The sequence below is a fragment of the Micromys minutus genome (genome assembly GCF_963924665.1).
Source record: "Micromys minutus genome assembly, chromosome: X".
Lineage (NCBI taxonomy): Eukaryota > Metazoa > Chordata > Mammalia > Rodentia > Muridae > Micromys > Micromys minutus.
The window spans coordinates 114,014,809-114,040,521 of record NC_137970.1 but is presented as its reverse complement, the minus strand read 5'-3'; the positions used below and the strand labels follow the sequence as shown (position 1 = coordinate 114,040,521).

At 36.9% G+C, this 25,713-nt stretch overlaps 1 protein-coding gene across 2 annotated transcripts in view; it reads left to right on the top strand.

Annotated features, from left to right (window-relative positions):
- Positions 1 to 20,300, top strand: part of FGF13 (fibroblast growth factor 13) — a gene marked incomplete at its 5' end in the record, with an annotated part of 514,647 nt that extends 494,347 nt beyond the window's left edge. For both annotated transcript variants that reach the window (XM_080910284.1, XM_080910285.1), the window contains 2 exons: positions 15,076 to 15,274; positions 18,916 to 20,300. In XM_080910284.1, coding sequence (XP_080766410.1) covers positions 15,076 to 15,274; positions 18,916 to 19,052 — 336 coding nt within the window. In that variant the 3' untranslated portion in view covers positions 19,053 to 20,300. The remainder of the gene's footprint in view (positions 1 to 15,075; positions 15,275 to 18,915) is intronic.
- Between the last annotated feature and the right edge of the window lie 5,413 nt (positions 20,301 to 25,713).

The following is a 25,713-nucleotide window of genomic DNA, read 5'->3' as shown; positions in this document are numbered from 1 at the left end:
AGAGCTGTAAGAGAGCAGGTACCATATTGGCGAGGGCCATGTATGCCAGGCCAAGGAATTGGTTCTATCTTGTGGGCAGCAGCGAGTCATGAAAATATTTTGAGTGAGAGAGATATAAAAAGAAATAGGACCTTATTTGGTGCATGTTTAGTGAAAACCTACAATGATAAAATATACTAAGAGAGTGTTATGTATCTGTTCTCAGCATGGATATTACTGGAAGGTTCATCTCCCCTGGCTGTCTAGTTCAGCCTTTATAGCATGCAGCTTCTCAGAGCCATCTGTAAGAGTTTCGCAGTGAAAGAACAGAGTAAGAAGTGATTCTGTGGATTTAATTGTGAAGAAAGGGCATACAGTGATCGGGATCAGCATACTGGTAGCCCAGGAAATCATTTTAAAGGGTGAATGCAAATTTGTTTGTTACTGTGAGTTCTGTGAAACCATTTTTGTTATATAATTACCTTAAGGTTTAAGTGCTCTTTGCAAAGATAATTGATGCATCTTGAATTCACATGCAAATGCTGTAACAGCCTCTACTGTTGAAAATGAATGCTGAAAATCACTCTAAGTAGGGAATAGTTGTCCAAAGCTTATAAAACACTAATTGTTTTATACATTCTCAGAATGTATTTTAATTTATTTCTTTTTAAGTACAGTTTTGCTTGGCTAACAGATATTTGAAATGCTGATTTGCATGTTTTGATAAAGAATACTATTTGCCTATTTTGAAAATTTAATGTCACCTTCTAAAGACATCATATTATGGTAAAATGTTGCAATATTTCAGAAAGTAAAGCAAGGTATTTTAAAACAGAGTAACTAGGACTTGTGTCATGAATACTATATACTTGGTCTCTACAGAGAGAAAACAGGGGACCAGAGGAGAGGCTTCACTGCAGTACATGCATTCTATATATCCATGTATTAGGTGTTCTAAGACTCAGCAACATCATAGAGATAACAGTTTACACATAAAGAGCAGTCATCTTGCTTAATGCAACATAGTGATGCGTCTAAGCATTTTTATGTGCCTTCTGGAAATAAAATTCACTTTACCATTGTAACATTCATGTTTTAAAATACCTTCTTTTAATTGACTTTTTCAGGACATTGGTCCAATACATAGTTCTTTTAAAACCTGGTTTTCTTGTTTGGTTTGTTTTTAGAGATGAAGGAATATTGAATAAAGGGACATCTCCCAGAAGAAATAGGTTTGCTTCTGTGGTTCATCTGAAGATGCTAAGTGATCCTTGAATACAGCTAGTTTTGGGGATCAAAGGTTTCTACCAATCTTTGCCAATGGAGAGGAGAAAATTTATTTTCCTACCTTCTTTATGAAATCTTAGCGCAATATGATCACTTTATTGGGAGAAATAAAGTCAATATGGTCTCAACTTTCTATTTCATCCAATTTTTCTCTGTGCTCTGTTTCTCTTTGTGAGTTCCTTATACATGCCTTGCGAATTTGCCTAGATTAATTTCAATTTCACTCTATTATCTACAACTGAGCCCTTACAAGTACATTGACTCTAAAATCTTTAGGGTACAGGGGAACTCATTGGAGAAGAAAAACCCCAAATCTGCTGAAATACTTGGTTGTGATTTTTCAATAGAAGAATGGACCATTTCTTGCATGGATTAGGAGAATGTTAAACGGGCAGATTTGCATGAAATAAATGCAAAGCTGCTCCCTGTTGTGGAAAGAGAGGCAGCATGGGAAAAGGCTGCTTTCCTTGTTTGCTAATCTCTATTAGGACTGTTTGCTTCCTAGGACTGGGTCCAGCTTTACAGATCAAGTTGCCTTAGCATAAGGGCTTTCCATTGGTCAGTTCCAGCTGCCTTACACCAAGCCCAGCTTCCTCTAACAGAAGCTGCTTCCTGGCTTGGAATTTCTGGCACAGTTGAAAGGTCCCATGCCAAAGCCACATTCTAATGTGTGAGCATTTCTCATTTCATTTTTTTCAATCACACACACACACACACACACACACACACACACACAGAGAGAGAGAGAGAGAGAGAGAGAGAGAGAGAGAGAGAGAGAGAGAGAGAGAGAGAGAGACTGCTGTTCAGAGAATAATTTTCTTTTGCAAATCTATCCAAAATCCATAATTATTACCTTTATCATCAGTATCATTATTAAACTGTCCCATATGTGTCACCAGAATGCCATAACTGTTCAGGAACGTTTTAAAGTAGACATTGATTAAGGACAAGCTATTGTTGGATTTTTCCTTATTGTTACTCAGCTGCATTATGAAAGTAGAACCAATGACATGGCAGTTTAGAACAAAGAAAATGAGATGGTAATGCTGTACTTCTTGTAGCATGGTAATTAACATGAGACATGGAAATGCCATTCGGCCCATTCCTGCTAGATTATTTCAGAAATACCTTTAGTATTGTATGTGCTCTCTGGTTCATATTATAATAATTTTAGTTTTACAATGTTAAGGTCTTTTAAGACCTAAATGGCAACCTTGCATATTGTTACCTTTGCCATGCAATCACTGAAATTGAGTCTCATCTGTACAATTAAGCTATGGCATTGAAACCACACAGAAATAGAAAGGGACTCCTCTAGTCCACTCGCCTTTATTGATAATCATTCCTTTTCTATAACGGTTTCAGGTAGACAGTGGGATGGACAGAATGGTGCCCTTTTTGGCTTATTCTGCAAACTGGAAGTGAAGGGACTCACTGAGCACTAACATATGGACTAGCCACTTGCCATGCCCTTTCCATCCTTATGGTAAGGCACGTGATGTAGTTCCCATCTTGTAGATGCAAGTCAGAAAAGACATTAATTGCTCAAAGTCAGAAAGCTAGAGAATGGAAGTGGGAAGTTTGGATCAGAAGGTTTTTTGTGTTGAAAAGGCAGAGAGCACATAGGAAGGAAGGTAATCCTTTAGCAGATGTTCATATTGTATATTAAACATCTGATTTAATCTGATTTCTTTTCTTTGATCCATTATTTCTCTACTTAGCCCTGGCTGTCCTGGAATTCACTATGTTGACCATGGTGGCCTCAAAGTCAGTGATCTATGTATCTCTGTCTCCTGAGTGCTGGGATTAAAGGCGTGCAATGCTACTCTAATTAGTTAATATTTTTACATTTTCTTTACTTGTGTGTATATGTGTGTGTGTGTGTGTGTGTGTGTGTGTGTGTACATGTGTACATGTTTGTGCTACCCAACAGCTAATATTTGGATGAAGTGTTTTTAGAATTGAGTTGATAAATGCCTTGGGCTGGCAATATGCCTCAGTGAATAAATGTGCTTGCTCTACAAGCCTGGGGACCTGAGTTGAAGCCCTGGGACTGCTTATAAGTGGAAGGAAAGAACTGATTCCTGAAAAGCTGGCCTCTGACCCAACATATGCGCTATGCATCGGTACTCTCTCTACTAACAGTACCATTTAATTTAAGAATATGATTACGTATTCATGGGTGCTTCCATGCTTGTTTTGTTGGTTTTCCTCACCTTTGGGCTGGAAATTTTCTTTTCAGTGTGGAAAAATGAAGATCAAAGCTAAATGCTAAATGTTTTTGAGATTAAATCAAGGGCCACATGATGGCTCAGCAAGTGAAAAAATTTGCCACCAACCAAGCCTGAGGACTGAATTTCACAGGTTGTATTGTGACTTCCATATGCACGCGCGCGCGCGCGCGCGCGCGCACACACACACACACACACACACACACACACACACACACAAGAAATAAGAGAAATAATCTGAGAATATTTTGTAAAGTAGCAGCAATCCAGTATCTCTCTTTGACTGTTTTACTCCCTCCATTTATGGAGAGGTCTTTGTGCCCTGTCTGCCCTTACCGGCTTCTGTGTTTGCAGTGGAACACACCCTGTAGTAATCTACATTCAGTAGCCCATTGCTCTTGTCTAGCATTACTCTCTGCAAGTGGGACTATAGATTCCTTAATATTTTTGGTAAAGCTTTTAAAAAGCAGATTCTTATTATTCTAAGCTATACACTTCTGCAAAGACACACTCCATGCAAGTTAGCACAATTCCTATCCAGCACAAATCAAAACAGTGATTCCAGAAGTTACCTGGAGTATTCAAACATTCTTTCCACCCACCTTGGTGTGCTTTTCATTTTAATAGGCTATCCTCATCCCTTTCAGTTTATAGAGAAGCAAGGAACTCTCCTCATTTCCCTGCTGCTTTGTTGGATCTTTGGGAAATTTTTCAGAACTCCTAGGCTTTAATTTTCAGCCAGGAGCTTGCAAGAGCTATTTTAAAAGATTCCGACCTACTAAGCTTGCTCTCCTGCTGACTACAAGTCCCTCAAAGGTCATTATTTTGCAAATGGATTTAGATCACATTCTGAAGTTATTACAGAGAGGAGCACTGCCACAAGTTAGAAAGCCCCGCATATCATGGGAAAGGAATGCTTAAATGGGGCATTTGACTTGTAGAAAACATTCTTAAGACTATTTTTTTTTTTTTTTTTTTTTTTTTTTTTTTTTTTAGAGAGAGGATCTTGCTAGCTTTAGCTGGCTAGCTGAAGGTGGCTTTGAACCCGTGACAGCTCCCCTCATTCAGCCTTCCAAGAGCTCAATCTACATGCATATTCCAGCACGCTGATATAATCCCTAGTATTTGTCAGTCACCTTTCAAACATAGATGTTAGGGATTGGAGACATGGCTTGGCCATTAGTGAGTATACTGCTCTTTTGTAGGACCTGAATTTGTTTACCAGAACCCATGAAGGACAACTCAAACTGCCCCCAACTCCAGCTTATGAGACATAGTCTCCGACACACACATACACAATTTAAAATAAAACATATATATAAAGTGTCATGCAAGTCAGCCCTGCCATTTTTAAAAAAGTATGTACGGACTTAATTTTCATAATAGACACATTTCAATAGATGAGTGTTCTTTACTCAAGAAAAATAAACAATATTTCTGTTGATCTCTGTTAAACATTGGAGTCTTTTATTAAGTTTAAATTATAATGTGGCTTTCTTACAATCTGGATATTTTTTTTCTTTAACTTATATTTTCACAAATGGCGAATTTATATTCTTTTGACAGCCGAAGAGTATTCCATAGTGGATGTGTGTTCCACAGTTTCTTCATCTTGTCTTCAGCTGATAAGCACTAAAGCTATACCCATTTCTTCACTACTATGATTGTGTCGCAGTAAACATCAGGATGCAGATGTATGCCATAAGCACTACTGGCTTCATTTCCTTTTAATGCACTTTTGATAGTGAGTTTGCTGGACCCTATGATAGTTCTATTTTAAGGTTTTATTATTGCATGTGTAATTTGTATGTTTATGACATGGGGTGGGGGACTACCAGGGTGTACATGTCAAGGTCAGAGGACAACTATTAGGAGGCAGTTCTCTTCTTCCACCACAGACTCCAATGATGGAAATTTATATCACTTAGATTTCATTTACAGCACTTCTGTTAGAGGAACCATCTTGATGGACTTTAAAAACAAATAAGGAGCATCTATAGTATCTTTTTCTAATAGCTGTACTGATTGATATTTATAGTAGTCGTGTAGTGTTCATGCTTCACATCCTCAGTATTGTTTTTTTATCTTATGTCTTTGTGATATTTATTCTTACTAGATAGGAAATGTGCTTTACATGTTCATGTGCCCGGTAACCAGTGATGTCAAACATTGTTATATACATGTTGAACAGTTCCCTGACTTCTGAGAAATGCCTTTAGCTATAATTCAGGTATTAGTGTTATTTATGTGAAATTCTATAGATCTATAGATCTATAATTGCAATACCATCAAGTCCTTTTCAGATGCATAGCTTGTAAATGCCTTAATCCTTATTCTGTAAGGTAACTCATGTTCATTTTCTTCTTCATTGTACAGAAAGTTCATGTGATAGAATCTTGTTTGTTTTTACTTTTGTTCTATTTTTAGGCTAAATATGAAAAAAGCTGGGCTTATAGAACATGCTTGAAGGAATTGTTTTGAAGAGTGGTTTAAAATACATTGCTATTTATTCCTTTTTAAATTTCCTTTTGTTCATTTCTTTATAGAATTCACTAGTGAATTCATCTGATCATGTGTATTTTGTTCTTATTTGTTTATTTTGAAACAGAGTCTCAGTATATAGCTCTGACTAGCCTAGGTCTTTCTATGTAGACCAGGCTGACCTTGATTTCAAAGATATCCTCCTGCCTCTGCGTCCTTAGTACTAAAATTAAAGGCATGTTTCACCACAAGAAACATTTTTATGAGTTGTTCACTCTTACTATTTTAGGTCTGTTTAGGTTTGCTGTTTCTTCTTCATGAATATGCTTTGATAACTTACATATGCCCAGGAATTCACCCTCTCTTCTGGCTCACCAAATTTAGGAGAATATATAATTATTCACAATACAATCCAAAGATGTTACATTTTTGGAAAATTCTCAATAATATTTTCCTTTTCATCTGAAATCATTGATTTCCATCTTTACCTTTATTTTTGCTAAGGGTTGGTCAGTTTTCTTTCCTTTAGAAGACTAGGTCTTTCTTTTATTGATCTAGTATGTATGTATGTATGTATGTATGTATGTATGTATGTATGTATGTATGCCTGCATTTGTTTATTTATTATAACTACTATCTTCTGGGTATTTTGTCTTTCTGTAAAATTGCTATTTGATTTGTTATTTATGTAACATTCTTTATGTAATGTGTGTTCTTTGGCACTTAATCAGTTTGCCTAAATACTGTATAGTCTGATGGGAATTTTGGACCAGGACAATACTTTATTGGACAATTCACACATTCCTGAAGACCTGTGGGGTTATCTTGCTTTGTCATATATCTCAACAAGTTGCTTTCAGTTTACACTTTTCTGACCAAACTTAGAGATTTGTAAGGCTTTTGAATCAGGTAATTTTTATACATTGACAGAAAATTACCCATTGTTCTCCTTTATTTCTAGTTTATTTTAATGTGTTTTCTTGTTTGGCTTTATGGAGACAGGACTTCTATATGTAGCCCTGGCTGTCTTAGAATGTACTCTGTATATCAGGCTGGCCTCAAGCTTGAGATTCATTTGACTCTGCCTCCTGAGTGCTGGGACTAAAATGAGCATCCCTTGACCAGGTTGTGGTTTTGTTTTATTTTTTAGAAATGCCAATCTTTTCTTAAAAATAATTTATCCAATATGGGCTGCCTGTGCTTTCACCAAGAGCCAAAGACCATTTAAGAAAACCCCCAACACCTGGCTGTTTTTTACCTTAGAATGGGCTGAATAATCCAATCCATGGCACAGTTTCTTAGAACTGGAAGATACAGGGTAACCAGGGCAAATCTGCAAGCGAACTCTGGAACTAAAACATGTATCTGAGTCATCATTTACAATCCTAGTATTCTAGCTTTTATTGTTGAAGAACTGTAAGGGAAAAGCAAAATTTTGCTGTTTTCTGAAGTCAACCTAAGGTGAATTAAAGTACCCATGAACTATCCTGGAATATAAAAATGACATGAAGAAATTTTGTTGTAGCAATATGAGGCAAAAAATAGCCCTATGCAATATAGTTAAGCATAATTTGCATTTCTTTTCAAATTCTTGCTAATTACCACATCTACTTTTAAGTCCTTTCCTGGCATGGAATTTCACAAGGCCCATTTAAATACCTCTCTCTCCTTTTAGTGCTGTGAATTACAGCACTGCAGCCATTTCAGCCTACTACAAACAGAAGTAATAAAATGAAAGAAGACAAAACAGTTTCCTAGGAGTCAAGCTTTGACGAGAACAATAAATGCAAATTATAATTCACCTGTAGCCCTAATTTGGGGTAGAATTATATTCTAATATATTAGTAAAATACACACAGGCCAATCTTATTCCTTGAAATTGATTCCAGATGAAAAGGAACTTGGAATATTAAAGAATATATATTTCCCGGGTCTTTAGGTCATTTTCTTTATCAGAAGAAACCCTACATTAGAGTTTCATTCATATACAGCTTCTCATTGAATCTAATGGCAAACTCATAATAAAGTTAATAGAACTTAGGTTTTTTTCATCATTTCACAAGAAAGGTCAATGTAATTCAAAAGAAATTTTAGATATTTGGACACAGAGAGACAAGAGTACACTTGTGCACCTATGTCTTTGTTACAGGGAGTTCTCTTTAGCCTTACTTTTGGCTTAAGTGCTGCTTTTTCTTTATAACTATTTTTAAAGGATCTTTGTAATTTTATGTGTATACATGTTTTGCCTGTGCTTATCCATGTACACCACATGTATGCCTGGTGACCAGCAAGGCTGGAAGAGTACATTGGCTCTCTTGGACCTGGAGTTACACATAGCTGTAAACCACCATATATGTATGCTGAGAGCTGAATCTGGGTCATCTGCAAAAGCAGCCAGAACTTGTAACTGCTGAGCCATCTCCCTAGGTAGAGTACTTAGTCTTTTTTACCCTCTTTTGTCTTCTTCCCTCCCACTGTCCTTTTTCAAGTTTTGAAAATTAAGTTTATCAGGCTAGGGAGTTGGCTTATTTGGTAAAATGCCTCTCTGCCATATAAGCTTATGGATTTGTGTTTGGATCCACATTACCTGTGCAAAGTCAATAGACCAAGTGCACAGTTCTACTCCTAGCCCTGGAGTTTGATGAGCAGAGATGAAATTATCCCTGGAGCTCAGTGGCCAGGCAACCTGATGAACTATAGGTTCAATAAGAGAACCTATTTCAAAATAACTAGGTAGATAACAATCAAGTAAGACACCAACATCTTCTTTTTTTCTTCTCTTACCACTTCATATGTAAAAAAAAAAAAAGAGGGATGCATGTACAGATTTTTAAAGGCATTTTGCCATAACATTATATGAATAATTTGTCAGTACTTAATTCTTTTAGAGGTTTAATAACATACAATTAAATACGTGCATATTCACCGACAGGCACAGGGATATAGGGATATGCACACAAAAAACACACACACACACACACACGCACACACACACTCACTCACTCACTCACTCACTCACTCACTCACTCACTCACTCACACCAGGAATCATCTCTCAGCTCCTTTCCTCAGTTCATCACTTACTGTTTTAACCCTAGCTGGCAAGCACTGACCTGTACTTTCTGTGTCTCTCCTATGAAAGAACCTTTTATTTATTAGAAAGGTGCCATGCCACAATTAACTTTTTTTTTTGATTTTGTACAAGTTCTCAAAGGTCTCACAATATGATATTATACTTTACATATATTTTTCATTACATATGAGTAGGTCATCTGCTGTAAACCAAGCCTTATAAAGAGAACTGCTCTCAATTTCTCTTAGTCCAGCATTGTTTATTTTTAACATGAAAAAAAAATCATACTCTCTTTATCATGAATTGATGCATTTGTTTGGCAACAGAATACAAAGTATTGCTTTCCTCAACTTCTTTTTTACTATGCTTTGAACTCAATAATAATGAAGTTTTTTTTGCCTCAAATATACCCTGGGAGAGAACATCAAAGCCCTAAATGTAATAATTAGTTCTGGATTTTGAGATCACTGATGGAAGAGAGGCTTATATCTAGGGAATATAGATAGTTACCTTGTCACCCCACGGGTATAATTTATGTTTTAAAATTCCATTTCCTTGTAAAATCTGAAGCTCTGATTTAAATGTATTTGTGATTTTCAATATGCTGCAAAATCATTGACATATACAAATCAGACCTGCTTAAATAACCTCCACATTTCAAATCCAGAAAACTAATTATTATTAGAACATGGCTCCGGATTAGATGAATGACCCTTGCTAGTAACAGTAATTGCTAACCTAATTGGAGGATTAGTCCGCTGAAAATGCTCTGGCAGATAGAAGGAGGAAAGAGGTTATCGGGGACATTGAAGGAAAAGAAAAGTCTGTTAAAAATGTCTATAGGACTTGCTGAAAAAAAATCATATTTTGGGGATGTAAATGTTTCTGTTAATATCCATGCATAAATGTAGAAACTGTTTATATTTTCTGTGTTCTGTATTCCCTGCTTTAAAAGTGTCATGAGTGCATTAAACAAAATATATTGAAAAACATTAACTTATGTTAGGATATATGTCCTTGATGTAACAAACATACGTGAAAAGTTATGACATTCCTTACTATCCAGGTTTAATGTTACCAGTTTTTGCAGGAACTACTTCAGTAGAAAATTTTGCTTTCCCTAGATTCAAGACTAGCTATGCAGCCTACCTAAAAATATGTTGTGGGGGCTAAATGTGTAAAAAGGACATTTACAGTCTATGTGGAACTCCTCAAAGCTTCCAATCCTGCTGAGATAAAGACCCAAATGTAACACTGTCACCTTGCAGCTTAAACAAGAGCACAGTGGAGGTAGGGGGAAGAAAGCCCTGTCATTACAGCCTCTGTTTGCCAAATTACTTATTTTAATTACAAAGGTATTTAATCTTGGTGTGTCTGCTTTAATATTGGAAATGTGCTTATAGAACCTGTCTGACAAATATTCACAGAGATATTAAGCTCTGTTATTTTAGGTCATGCTTCCTGGTGGTACAGCCTTACTGGCCTCACTTTGGAAGATCTACTGTTCTATCCTAAGCCTCCTTTGGCCAAGGCACCAACTCAAGCAGGCCAACCCTACTGTACTGTGCCTCTGCTTTGCCCCTGTCACTGAAGCAACAAAGCCAGAGCTGCTCCTTTAGACTCTAAAAGAGAATGGTATTTTACAGCAGCCTCGAGTTCTGGGCTCTTGGGTAATGTTTCTGGCACACAATTAGATCTTGGGGACATGTGCACATGGATCCAGGATGACCCATGGTGCCTTACAAAGTCTAGATTGAGACCTTATTGCTCTAAGTCCTCATTCTTGGTCAAAATATGGTCATAATAACCAGTTAGTATAGATCCCATATAGTTAAGAAGTTTAATATTCACAAAGAAGCAAATCTTGAACTTGTAAGGGAATCAAATAGAAATCTCATACACATGGAAGATATAAGAGACAGATGATTTCATGAAATAAATTTTTACTTACATAGTAAAATATGTATGAGCATGAGAGATAAACAATATTGAAGAGAAATAAATGTGTTAAAAGATCTTGAGGCTATGTACACATTAATCCAGGATGATCCAAAGTCCCTTTTACTTTTTGCTCATATTAAGCAGTTGTTAGGAACCACAAAAGAATATGTGGCACACATTAGTTAATACACCTATTCTAATAGCAGATATTTATCTATTATCTTTGAAATTTAGAGCATAGCTTCTGTTGCCTTCCTCAAGTGCCTCTTTTGTGTCAACACCACCATGGACATTCAGGGCACCAGTGAGCAGACATCCACAATCAATCAAAGTAAATTTGTTTCTTGATGTACATCCCACCTGGTCTCCTCAAAATAGGGCTTTCTTGGCTTGTACCAAATAAAAATTCCATTATCTATGTTTATTTATATTGCTGATATGTCTTGACAAGAGGCAACTGCACCCTGGTCCCTTTTGCTGGACTCTTTGGGATAGAATGCGACGCTCAATGTTTGTGCATTTTAATAGGATCAAGACTCTTCTGCTATTCATTCTAACACAGGAAAAGAATGACAGTGTCACATACAAAGAACAGAACACTCCTTTGGTTGCTTCAACATGCTCTTTTTTTTTTTGGCCTCATTTTCTTCTCTGCTGAGCATTTGAGTCCAAATTTAGTAGGAATGACTAAGACATTTCCAGGATGTGACAGAGCATTCAGTTCATTGAGTCCTTCCTTGTCACTTTCCAATAGTTGTAACAATTGCCAAGACTTCCTCTAACATCGTAGGTGCCACATTATTCTTAAGAGCTGTTAAAATCACTCATGCAAGATCTGTCCATGCATTGACATCCTCTGTATAAATATAGCTGATTTTAGACTGTGGTATAAAGGAAATTACTGCAGACGTTTTGGAAACTGATATTCTAATAAGTTGTATAATGTTTATTATTTAGTCTCAATCACTGAAATCCAGTATTCACATGAATCAGCTGGTCTTCAACAAGCTGGGCAATGGGACCTGTCATTGCTGGGGTTGAAGGTAGGGGTGGCATGGCATAGATTTGGAAATACAACAAGTTCACAGCCAATGTTCATGGGTATAAGTCATGCGCTGTTAGTGACCTACATAGAGCCTCTGAGAGTCAATATAGATTTAATCAGTCTGATTGGGAGAAATCACATATAATTCAGAATGAAATTATATTTAAAGTAGGCCTTGAGCAATGAGAATGGAGCTAGCAGACAGAGAGAGAAGGGTCGTTACTCAACTAACAAATGATATTCAGAAAGACATGCATGGTTCAGTGGTGGAGGATGGGGAAGACTGATTAGTGGAGAATTTTAAAGGAAACATTTTAAAGTCATTATTTTCATATTTTATAGGCAAGGTGAAGTCATTAAGAGTTCAAAAGGAAGAGAACCTTACTTTAGGAAAGCAAACATCAGGAGAACAAGGTAGACCAATTAGGGGATTCTTAAAAGTCACACACTAGAGCACTGGCTGTAAGTGTGGAAGGTGACGGCCATGGGATCACGAAACAGAGTACAAGAATGAGTACAAATGTCCTTTAGGTTTAAGTGTGAGCAACTGAAACTTAGTAGATTCCAGATACTAAATGATAAATGGAGGGATTAGTAGGAGATAGATTCAGCTATTCTGTGTGTGTGTGTGTGTGTGTGTGTGTGTGTGTGTGTGTGTGTGTGTGTGTGTGTGTGTTGAAATCTTTTCCATTCTTCAGGACTCAGATAAAATGATCTCTTCTGTCAATTAGAATATCCCCAGTTTCCCTATTAGAATTAAGTCTGACTTCCTCTTCTCTTCTCAGACAGTACATTATTGGGGCTCACTTTCTGTCCTCATGACAATACATACATATATCATGCTCTAGCCATATGCTCTATCTTTTCAGATATAGAGTAAGTTAATGGAATTCATTAATTTATAAATTATAAATTCGACAAATTTATAAGTATCAACCAAGTACATAATTGACCATCTGAAAATGTATAAGAAGTAAATGAATAGATGTTATTGAACAAGATATTAAGCATAGCTTGTTTTGGAAACCTGGCTTAGAATATGCGTCTATTCCATCCACTCATTCTCCAGTCAGGAATATGTTGTTCCTATGGTTGAAAGCATCATCTAAATTGATCAACTGGATCATTAACCAGATTTACTTGCAAATGAGTCCTGACTTTTTATGAAAGAAAAACCTACTTTCTAAGGATGAATACTTTATCCAAGTGATGATTTAATTCACAGAGAACTCCAGAAATTTTCCTTATCCCTAGAGAAAATGTGGAGATTTTTTTTTCATCAGATGTCTTTGTAGACATACTTTGGCTTTCTCTGTGTTGAGAAAACCCCACAAGGAGAAATTTTCACAACCCATAAATAGAACTCTTTTAAGTTTCTGCCATGTGACTGTTGCCCCAGAAGTACATTTATTCTTTAGTAGGTTGAATTTGTGTGACTCCTGAGAGATCTATGGTGCATATCTATACTAAATAAAAATAACCGCTAAAGATACTCTGGCCAAATGTGTTCTGCAGAGCAAATAGGGGCATCTGGCATATTGTTGAATGTGGCAGGGTTTAATAAAAAAAGAAAAAATTGCCTGCATGACTTCTTTTCAAAGAAATGCTGAGAATTGTGTTCCTCCTTGACTTAAGTCACTTTTAGAATGCTTTAGATGTTGCTCAGCTGGCGTGTATGCTGAGGATGATATTAAATATGAAAATGGAGGAAGGAAGAACCACAGAGATGCTGTGTAGAAAAGACTAGTGGCCTAGAAAATATGTGCAACAATGGTTTTTTTATAACTGGCCAAAATTATCTACTGTTATTCCTGATAACATCTCAGCAAATTTGGGGAAAATCTTATAATATCGTTTCTCACATCTCTACTCCAAGTGTCCCCTCTGCTACTCCATGAATTACTTAGTGATTAAAATCTGCCCTTTGTTTTCTCTAGCTCAATAATGGCCACATTAATGTATGTTTATTCTATGTTGGTGTGTTTGTGTATACACTCAGGCTAAAAAGATGGCTGGCTTTGGTCCTTGAAGCAGTCTATGTTTGGGTAGCAGACTTCCATTTGAATGGCTTATTCTAAAGGAAACATTGCCAAGTCTAAGTCAAGAAAATCACACTCCAGAGTTCAAGATACTCTGGGTTGTTCTCTTGTGTTTGTAGAAGTATTGTAAATTCCTTGCTAACATATTGATTTGCTTATAAATATTACTTTACTGAAACATTGAGGTTACAGGTAAACTCTATTTTCAATTAAGATACAATGAGCTGAAAAAAATCAATTTGGTTTACAGTATGGCAACAGATAGCTTTCATTGTAGAATCATTTTAGAAATCTAGGTAACATGCATTGTAACACTGCTTTAGAACTCAAGCAACTGGCAACCATAATACATGATAACCAAAACAACCCATCAAAAGTAATCACCTAGCTGCAGAAAAGACTCAGCAAGTAAAGACACGTCATACAAAGCCTAGAGACATAAATTCAATCTGAGGAACCTAAATACAAGTGAAAGGAGAAAACTACTCCACATGGATGTTTTCTGATTTCCACTTATGAGCCATGATCATATACATCACACACACACACACACACACACACACACACACACATGCATCATATACATACACATGCACACAGACACAGTAATTATAATATAAAAAGTAAATGCAAAGTCATATGTTCATTTTTTAAATTTATTATTGACAAAAACAAAGATCCATATATTGCTTTATACTCATCTTCCAATCTATTTACTCATGAATTAGTCCAGCAGCATATGCCTATGAATTCTGTCTAAATCATCTCATTACTTACTGCAAAGAAATCCAATCACTAATCAGCAGAATTTTCTCTTAAAATGTATCATGAATTGCCTTTCATCCCCAATGATAACAATTTATCCTATTCAAATGGAATACCCTTTATACAGGCTTTAATCAAATATGTCCTAACCTCCTGAAATGCATAGTCTAACTATTCTTATGAATTTTGCACCCCTGTAAATATTGACTTTTTTGTTTATTCACTTTTATTGCAGGAACATTTCACTCCTGAGTGCAAATTCAAAGAATCAGTGTTTGAAAATTATTACGTGACATACTCATCAATGATCTACCGTCAGCAGCAATCTGGCCGAGGATGGTACCTGGGTCTGAACAAAGAAGGAGAGATCATGAAAGGCAACCACGTGAAGAAGAACAAGCCTGCAGCACATTTTCTGCCCAAACCACTGAAAGGTAAATTTGAACACCAATGAACTATGGATTCTACTATAAAAATTTACTAATTTCAATGGTTTATTTTCATGCATTTGAATGTGAAATGTAATTCTTCCACGTTAGAGAATGTATCCTTAAATTTTCACGCATTTCACATCACTAAAAATCATCAAAACCAAAATGTAAAAATCATGCAAACATTCAGCCATTGAGAGTAGTATCCACTAGTAAGAATCATAGTAAGTATACCAAACCATAAAGTATACCAAAATAGTCATAGAGATTAACCATGGAGGTTAGAATATAACCTTTATAGGAAAACTCCTTGGTCAATATAGTCCTAAGAACTTTGATTCATAGTTTTTGGTTTGTTTGCTTGTTTGTTTGTTTCAGATTAATAGAGAAAAAAAGGAGAAAGAAAACTATTGTCTTGGGGTTTCTATTGCTGTGTTAAAACACCATAACCTAAGACAACTTGGGAAGAAAATTGTTTTATTTTATTGTATACTACCACAATCCATCTTTTAAAGAATTCAGGACAGGAATGCTACAAGTCAGAATCTGGTGCAAAGCCATGGAGGAGTACTTCTTACTCCTTGCCAAGCCTGCTTTCTTATAGAACCCAGAATCATCAGCCATGGGCGGTGCTGCCCACAGTAGGCCGGACTCTCCCATATCAGTCATCAATCAAGGAAATTCCCCATAGGCTTATCTACATCCAGTCTGTTGGGGACATTTTCTTACCTGAGGTCCTTTCTCCTGAAACAATTCTGCATTTTGTCTAATTGACATAAAAGTAGCCACCACAAATGATTCCTTATCACCTTGATATACAAACAAATCACTATTCTACTAGAACCTTTCCTTTCTCATTTGTCCCCAAGATGACATGTTGATATTAGTATGTCATTAGTATAAAGCATTCCAACTTCAAAAAGTCTCATGGTCTTTAAATTTTTTTTAAACATTTTAAAAGTTCAGTCTCTTTTCAATATCCAACATCTTTTTTAAGTTCAACATTTCTCTCAAATATCTAAAGTCTCTCTAATATTCCAAAGTCTTCTCAAAAAACAAATTACATAGTTTCTTACTATAACAAGGTATAACCAGAGGTTAGTCACATCAAACCAAGTCAAAACAAATATTCAACAGTGGGAAAAGTTCAGTATTTGATGTTTGTGACCAAAAGTGCCTTGGGAGCAGCACTTCTCCAGCCTTGCTATTATTCACAGAATATATAGCTTATCTTCTATGCTCAACCCAGCTCTGCTCTACAGCTTCTGCTCTCCTTGGTGGTCATCTCATGGTACTGGCATCTCCAAAAAGTGGGGATCTGTACTCTACCAGCACTGTACCTTTACCAATAGCCTCTTTTGGGCTCCTCTCTTTAGGGACCCTTATCCCGCACATGGTACCACTCCCACTGTCTCTCAATGGCCTCTACAGTCTTTGGCCTTAAACATCTACTGAGGCTATATGTTTACCGGTGTCCTCTCCTTGCCTTTCGTAATGAAAAGCCTTAGCTGCTCTTTATGAATCCTTCCTGCCTTCAAAATTACTAACACCTGGGAAACACACATCTATTTTGACAACCAGCAAAAGGTACCACCTTGACCACCACTGGACCATAGCTCTCAGTGTTGACCCTAAGGAAACTCTTTCCAGAAGATCTTGCCTCAGTGATGCTACTACCTTCTTAATTAAATGTGATTGACATGTATTAATTAGCCCAACAAAGCAAAAGTTTATCATTGGTGGATCTTAATTCAAAATATCAAATGACCTCAAGGAGTCTATAAGGGACTCTAAAACCTTCCCTCAGAAACTTCAAAAGCCAGGTCTTCATCATGTTTGTTGATTTCAGGCCTATATAGTATTTCTTTTGTTTCCATAACATCCTACTAAACTCAGAACTTTCCATTGCTTTTACAGCACAAAGTTCCAAAGTTCTTCCACAGTCCTCCCTAGAACATGCTCAGGTCTGTTACAGAAATACCCAATGGCCTGGTACTAATTTCTTTTTTAGTCAGGGTTACTATTGCTGTGACAAAACCCCATTACCAAAAGCTTATTGGGTAGGTGAGGGTTTATTTTGCTTTCACTTTCACGTTATAGTTTTATCAACCAAGGAAGTCAGGGCAGGAACCTAGAGGCAAGAACTAAATCCCAGGCCAGGGAAGAACACTGCTGCTTAATGGCTTGTTCAGCCTGCTTTCTTATACACCCTGGAGCACCCTGATGACACCCTACACAAAGTGAGCTGGGCCCTCACACATCATTCAAGAAAATGCTAGCCTACAGTCCAATCTTGTCAGTGCATTTTCTTAATTGAGATCCCCGTTTCCCAAATAATACTGGTTTGTATCAGGCAGAAATAAAACTAGCCAGCATAGTTACTAAATTAAAGTGGATGATGGCAATATTGACGTGAAACTGAAAATGCAAGCAAAGTAGATTTCTACCTGAGATTACAGTGGAGACCTAAAGAAATACCCATCCCATTACCCACATGGGCACACATGTTAAATGTCACACTGTTTTACGGCTCATTTTCTGGAGCCGGAATACCCAAGTTCAAGTTCCAGCTTCATTGTTCACTAAATGAATGGTTGTATTGTGTGCTTGGTTTGATTGTTTGTGCCAGATACTCACCCATGTAGCTTCCCAGTCACAGCAGGCTTCAAAATCTTGGTCATCTCCCCTCACCCTCGAAATGCTAGAATTCTAGGCATTTATTACGATGCCCTACTGTTAACTGAATGATCTTGAAATGTTACTTACATGTGCCTTATGATCATCAGTTCTATATAATAATATAATCATCATTCACTGGATTGGTGGCTCATGCCTGTTATCCTAGTACTTAGTAGGCTAGCTCAAGAGAGGCCTTAAAGGCCAGTCTGTGCTACCTAATGTTACCAGAGCAGCCTAGTCTACAGTCAGACTCTATATTAAATTTTAAAACAATGAGTTTTTATATCATATAGATATAACATTCATACAAGGACAAAATGTAGTGATGTATATGGTGAACTTAATATTTATCATGCTGTACTCTGTAAGTATATGCAAGGACAGTGATTTATAGCCTAAAAGTAATAATTGTTACCATTAATATGCTAGAATCACGCTAATACTTTTAATATTTGAGTCTTATTTTAAAGTATTATGAAAATCAATGTTTCAAAATGTGTAAAGCTTCCATAGTATCTTATAGATTATATTTACACTTCTGAGAGCTTTATGAAATGTGTTTTCATTAATCCTTGCATATAACATTGCGATAGAAGTCAGATGTGAAAGTCCCTTATAGGGGACTAAACAAGGCCTATAATTCACTTCATCTAGTCCTATCCATTCTGCCAAGTACATATGTTTGTCTTACTAAGCAATGTCAATATTTTGGTCTTTTTGGTCTTTGTTTCCTTTCAGTTACCAAAAGTAACTCTTTTGATAAATAAAAGTTGTTTGTTGTGTTTAAAATACTATTTTAAAAAATGTATTTACTGTAGAATGGCTAAGTTGAGATAAATAGCATGAGCTTTGCTCCCTGGACTTTTAAAGTGAGAATTCCCAGGATTTGTTACAGAAAGTTTGAATACTATAATACATTAGTGTGCCCCGTTAAAGCTCCTTCAAACCATCTCTGTGCTTTTCAGTGGCCATGTACAAGGAGCCATCTCTGCACGATCTCACGGAGTTCTCCCGATCCGGAAGTGGGACCCCGACCAAGAGCAGAAGCGTCTCTGGTGTACTGAATGGAGGCAAATCCATGAGCCACAATGAATCAACGTAGCCAGTGAGGGCAATATGAGGGCTCTATAACAGAACCTTACCTCCAGGTGCTGTTGAATTCTTCTAGCAGTCCTTCATCCAAAAGTTCAAACTTATCAGTGAGGTCTGCCAAACATACAGGCAGAGTTCCCTGTTCTCTCTGCCATTATTTGTTGTTATCATCCATACTAAAGCCCCATAATTTAGATTGAGCTTGTGCAAAAAAATGCCAAGCATTATAAATGACCTAATCCTGGAAGAAGGACTGCCAAATTTTCTCATGATCTCACCTATACTGGGGATAGATAACACAGCAAAAAAAAAAAAAAAAAAAAAAAAAAATATTTAACAGCACGAATGCTGGTCAATTTGCTTCCCAACTAAGACAACATAAAAACAAAACAACAAAACAAAGTTAACTGCAAACAAATTCTGTGAACTGTGCTGTTTTCCTGGCTTCGTGTTTTCTATCTCTGCTTGATTCAAATGTACTCTTTACTTTCATATAGTGCAACTTTATGGTTTCTGAAAATTAATGGTTCTATTGATTCTGTCACTTAATCCAAATCAACCAATGTTAGGGTTGAATCTGAATTGGCATTGGAGGCTCAAATTAACAATGTTCATATGGTTTCTCCTCTCTCTCCCTCTCCTTCCCACCCTCCCTCTTTCTCCCCCCCCCCCTTTTTTTGGTTGTTGTCAATTAGAACTGTAGCATTTGGTCAAGTTCTTGTGCTGTACTTTGTGCGTAGAAATTGAGTTGTATCGTCAACCCCAGTCAGTAAGATAAGTTGAAACACGATTATCCTCAAATGTAGATTTCTCTTAATTCCATTCGTGTACTACGTTAATCTATTGTTGTGGCTTCTTGTGTGAAGACAGGAACTGTGGAAGTGGTGTTGTCTTTCGTGTTGTTCAAATAAGAACTGTCTCATCTGTCCATGTGAAAGTCCTCCTGTCATTGGATTTGGCACGTGGACATTGTATCCAAGGCAATGTTAAGACTGGTTTCCCTAAACAACATATATTATACTTGCTACTGGAAAAGTGTTTAAGACTTAGCTAGGTTTCCATTTAGATCTTCATATCTGTTGCATGGAAGAAAGTTGGAATCTTGGCATAGAGTTGCATGATATGTAAGATTTGTGCATTAATAATTGTTAAAATCTGTGTTCCAAACGTGAACATAGCATGTACAGGCAGTTTTCTGCCCTGTGCATAAAAAGTTAAAAAAAAAAGTTGTTTAATATTTGTTGTTGTATACCCAAATACGCACCGAATAAACTCTTTATATTCATTCAAAGAAAAAAAAATCTTCAGAGTGTATTTATTATACATTATGTGCCATCAACTATATTAGAAACTGGACTTAAACACTACATTTCATGTATAAGGCTACTGACTTCAGATAAACTCCAGTTTATGTTCACAGGAAAACTCGTTAAACTGTGTCTCTTGGTTTTTAGCTTTCAGCTTGGTAATCAAGAATCTCCTTTTGTCATTCAGCAATCAAACTGTACAAGGCTCTTTGAGCTAGTTATATGTTTTGCATTCATTGTCATGCCCATCCCTTGGCTCATTTAAATCCTCTCTAGAGAAAGAGAACTCATGGGATTAAATAGCTGAAGTCCCTCCATCTCAGAGATTGTAAGGAAAATATAAGCATTCTTTCTGGAGGGTGCCTTTTATCTAGTGGCCCAGAGCTTTTTATGTCTGACAATGAAGCAGTACTCAACGTGGCATGAATGGAGCAAATAAACAAAAGGCTATTTGTTTCAAAGCAAATATAACATACCGTGGCACATACACTTTATGAAGGGAGATAATGGTGTTGATTTCCAAGATGCATGCGGCAAATTCAGCAAAATCTACTCTCTGGTCCCAGTCCAGTTACTTTGTAGCTCCATCTGAAGGTGGTAAGAGTGCTCATCTATCTTGAACTGAAGATACAAACACCAGTAGACTCACATTGCTCCCTCTGCTTATTTCTCTTTGCCCAAGCACTTTTACATTCTTTTTGGCTGTTTGGCTTGTTGATCTTTTTTTTTTCATCATTCAAGAATATGCATTCAATGGTCATCAACATACCAGCAGGTCCCTGGGTCAGGAAATCCCTGCAAATACACAAGGGTCAAAAGGTCCAGAACTAAACTTGAACTCTCAGAAAGTTTCTCTATGAAGTATATTGTTTTGTTTTGTTGAGACAAAGTCTTACTATGTAGCCCTTTCTGTCCTGGAACTCATAGTAGTAGGCCAGGTTAGCCTAGAACTCACTGTAGTCCACCTGTATCTCCTTGGAGTTGTTTTGAATAGGTTATATTTATTAAAGTAAACAAAGAATTCAAAACTGTCTATAAGTAGAGGTAGTGCTGCCCAGGCTCAACTGCACATATATTTACACATTCTTTATGGCAAACATATTGGTCCTACCATATGCTTCATGAAAATTTAAAAAAATAAATAAATAAAAAGGTCCCATGGTGAAACAAAAGACTGAAGGCACTGTTGCTCATTTGACTTTCACACACATAAGGATTACCAAGGAGGTTCAGAAGCCCCAGACTGCTGGAGCTTACCTCTAGTGGCTATAACTTACAGTAGGTCTGAGGCTTTGGATCTCTATCCAGTCCCTACTTTATACTGAAGCTGCCTGCTTTCCCTTTTGGATTAAAAGTGCTTGAGTCCATTCCATACTGAAGAGTCCCAAGATAAGGAATTCTGCTTGACTTTGAAAAATTTTATTATATACAGAGCTTATGATAGAGTTCTATTTTCACAGAGTACCTATTAGGACAGTAGTAGATGGGGAGACCTGAAGCTTTGGATCAGTCCCTGAATCCCACTGTAGAGATTGTACATTTGCACGGCTTCAAAGTGACTCCAAGGAGTCTCCTGAATTGGGTGCTGGTCATAGTTTGACTAGCACAACAAAACACCACAATGTTCTATGGCACAGTTCCTGACCTCACCTTACTCTCAAGGAATGTATATCCAATTTTACATTGTATGGTACCTAGAATCAACTATAGAAAAGAAAACTATTATTTTATTCATGCTAATTGCAATTCTTTGAAATCAAAACAAGTTTCACCAACCAGGAATTTTGTAGGTATTGCCAGAGAGCTCAGGTACATATTTCCAACCATCCATTTGTGACCAGGGCGAATACCTGATAAGATCATCATTCCGTCTGTGAGGCTGATTATAATAATTCTGTGCATGGGTGGTGGTAGACTCAGAACAGGTAATCACTTAAATTATTTCATCCTAAAGTGCCTGAAAAGCATCCTAAGCTGAAGTGTGCTATTAGTGGGTGAAATTGCGTTCCTTACTGGGTTGTTTCAGAAACATCCAGCTTTATACCACCAATCTCAACAAGGAAATCTATACATTATCTATCATATTTTCAAAATTCTTTCAACCTCTATTTAAAGCCAGCTCCACATTTTTTCTTTTTTTTCTTTTTCTTTTAATTAGATCCTCCCTGTATTTACATTTGAAATGGTATCCATTTTGCCCACACCGCTTCCATCCCACCTTCCCATCTACTTGTCTTCATGAAGGTGCACTAGCTCCCAATTACCCTTTCCACCTCAGTGCCTCGGCATTCCCCTACACTGGGAAGATGTGCTCTCACTGGACCAAAGGCCTCTTCTCACATTGATGCCAGACACTGAAATTCTCCACTGCATATGCAACTAGAGCCATGGACCTCTCAATGCTTGCTCAATGGTTGGTGTTCTAGTTTATGGGAACTGTGGAGGATTTGGTTGGTCGACAATGGTGTTCTTCCCATGAGGCTGCAACCCCCTTCAGCTCCTTCATCCCCCCCAGCACCTTCAACTCACCTGGGTCCCTGTCTTCAGTCTGATGGTTAGTTGCAAGCGTGCTCCAGCTCTACATTTTAGGATTTGATTATAGCAGAATCCTCCTACCTAGTACCAAAACCTAGAATGGGTTGTAATGATTTCCAGTTACAAAACGAATTGGTGAATTATAGCTAGAATAAGACACTATAACCCAAAATTCACGATTCATTTATATAAGCATAACTAGTCATAACTATTTACAAAATATGGCACTATGGAATGACCTGATGCATTTATCAGTCCTGGAATGAAAACCACCTAGGTATCTTGTCATGAAATTACTTGGCTGCTATGTCTAATTTCTATGTTACCTCAGGTGTACCTTCCCCCTTGACTGAGAATCCCCCAGACAGCATTACACTAAATACATTGTCAGTAATATTGCATGAGAAAGGTAACTTGGTACTCCTGGAACGAAATGATCCATCTGCCCTAACCACCTGATCAACTATTAACAAATCATATGTCATGGTGATGTTTCCTATAAAGACATTATTTTGTGGTGCTGAGGATCAGAGACAAGGCCTGGTGAATGTTACCAAACACTATACTACTGAGCTCTATCTATGTCCTCTGTGTAAACATTTGGCTGTTTTGTCATTGGTGGATGTTAGCTTGTTTACCTTGGTTTCTATTTCTTTTTTGTTTTGTTTGTTTATTTGTTTGTCCTTTTAGTTTCTGGATATTTTACTGAACATTCCATACCATGTGTTTTGATCATATTTACCCGAGCATTTTTCAAATCCATGTTTACCCTTCCAATTTTCAGTCTACATTTTCATTATAGCACACCTAGTCCAGTTCATACTGCTAAAAATACCCTAGTTGTGAGGACATCCATATGAGTAGTTCCACTATCTATGATGGACTATTAACTGGCTTTATCTTGTGCAACTCTTGTCAGGTAACCTCAGATGCTCTTATGTCATAAGTATGAATATATTCTCATGCCAAGAGGACATTGTTTCACTCTGATTCTCCCTGACTATAAATGTCCCTGAGCCTTAAGAAGAAAATGTATGATATAGATCTCCTAATTGTGGCTGGTCATTCCATTGACACTCTCTGCACTTTGACAAGCTTTGAGATGCTGCAGTAACTGTTGTCCACCACACTAGCAAATTTATTTGATGTGGCTTAAGAGTTGCACTAATATGTATGCTTCAAGATAAAAAATCTACTTGATCCTGTGTGTACTCAGCTGACTAATAAGTGTAGGTTCATTGATAAGATGTATGAACTTACCTCCAATGGGTTCTTGTCCAGAATTTCAGTGCTAGGAGTATATTTCTGCTCATGGAGTGATCCTTACATACAGTGCTGCAGAGGTCGGCTATTCCAATAACATTCATGCCACTATTGCACCCTTATACATATCTTTCCATGACAGTCACAGCTACATAAGATGATGATGTCTTTTCCCATCAGTCTACATAGCATCTTCTAGTTCTATGAAAGCTAACCATCAAGGTGTCATCTTTATGTAGACATTTTTGAAGATGTTTAAAACAGCTGAAATGTGTCTATCACATAAGTCTTTCTAGTGCATGTATTGTTCATAAGGTTTAGCTTTAGAATACTAAAATAACCAGCATCAACCCATTTTTTCAGATTTTATACTTTTTCAAGTATTTCTTTCTTATAAATGTCACATGAACACACACACACACACACACACACACACACACACACACCCTGCTGTGCCTCCCAGAGGCAATTCTGAACTTTCTTAAAATAATGATTTACTCGTGTTTTCACTACAATATTTGAATACACTTTGCAGTCTAAATAATTATGCGTTTTCTTAAAGTCATTTATTTCCACTTCTATATGAGGCTAATAATTGGAGTAAAAGCACCTGGTGATGACTGAATGCAAACCCAGCTTCTTTGCTGTGCTGTAGATATTTATTAACTTCAAAACTGTCACTGCTGCACAGCATGTTATTGAGGTTTTGATAAAACTTTTACACCACGACAAATGGGTCAAAACACAGTCAGTTATGGAGAAAAAGAGATACTCAGGAGTTTAGTATCAAGGAAATGTCTTGTGTTTCTGGAATTAATAAAGTAGAAGTACAGTTTTCATATACATAAAACTCTGTCATGGGTACCTTTGTACCAACCAGATATTTCCAGGCAAATGTTCTTTCACTCATTGAACATTTCAAAACAAGAATAGACTAGTGCTCAAAGTCTGTCCTTTAATATACAATAGCTGAATAGAACAGCTGGGCCAATATTTGAGCTTTATGTATTTAAGGGCTTTCCAAATGCATAATTATTAAATTCACCAACACAGTACCATTCCAGACACTCTGTGTGTGTGTGTGTGTATGTGTGTGTGTGTGTGTGTGTGTGTGTGTGTGTGTGTGAGCGTGGGCATGCCTGTGTGTATGATTAGATGAGAACAGCAAATGAGTTTTCCATGAAGGTTTAGCTATAGAGAGACCCAAAGTTATTGGAATCATGGTCAATAAGCAAAATATCATGGGAATAAACTATAGAAGTTCAGCTTTCTATAAACTGTAGATCTCCAGATCTTTTAAGTGATGGATAGGCATAAAGTCACCAAACTTAAGAATGTGATCAATGCTGTAAAACTTAGTGATATTTATACTGTGCAACTGTTCTGTTTTGTATGGCAATCAAATAAGGAAAAAGGAAAGAAATCTATTTTCTATGTCACTATGTTTAAGTTCTTTACTAATCCAAAAGATACTGTTATAGCTTTAAGATGTTAATTTGGAATCTGAGGACAAGTATTTGTGAAAAATGTATAGCAAGAAATTACAAATGAATTAATGTAGGGCAC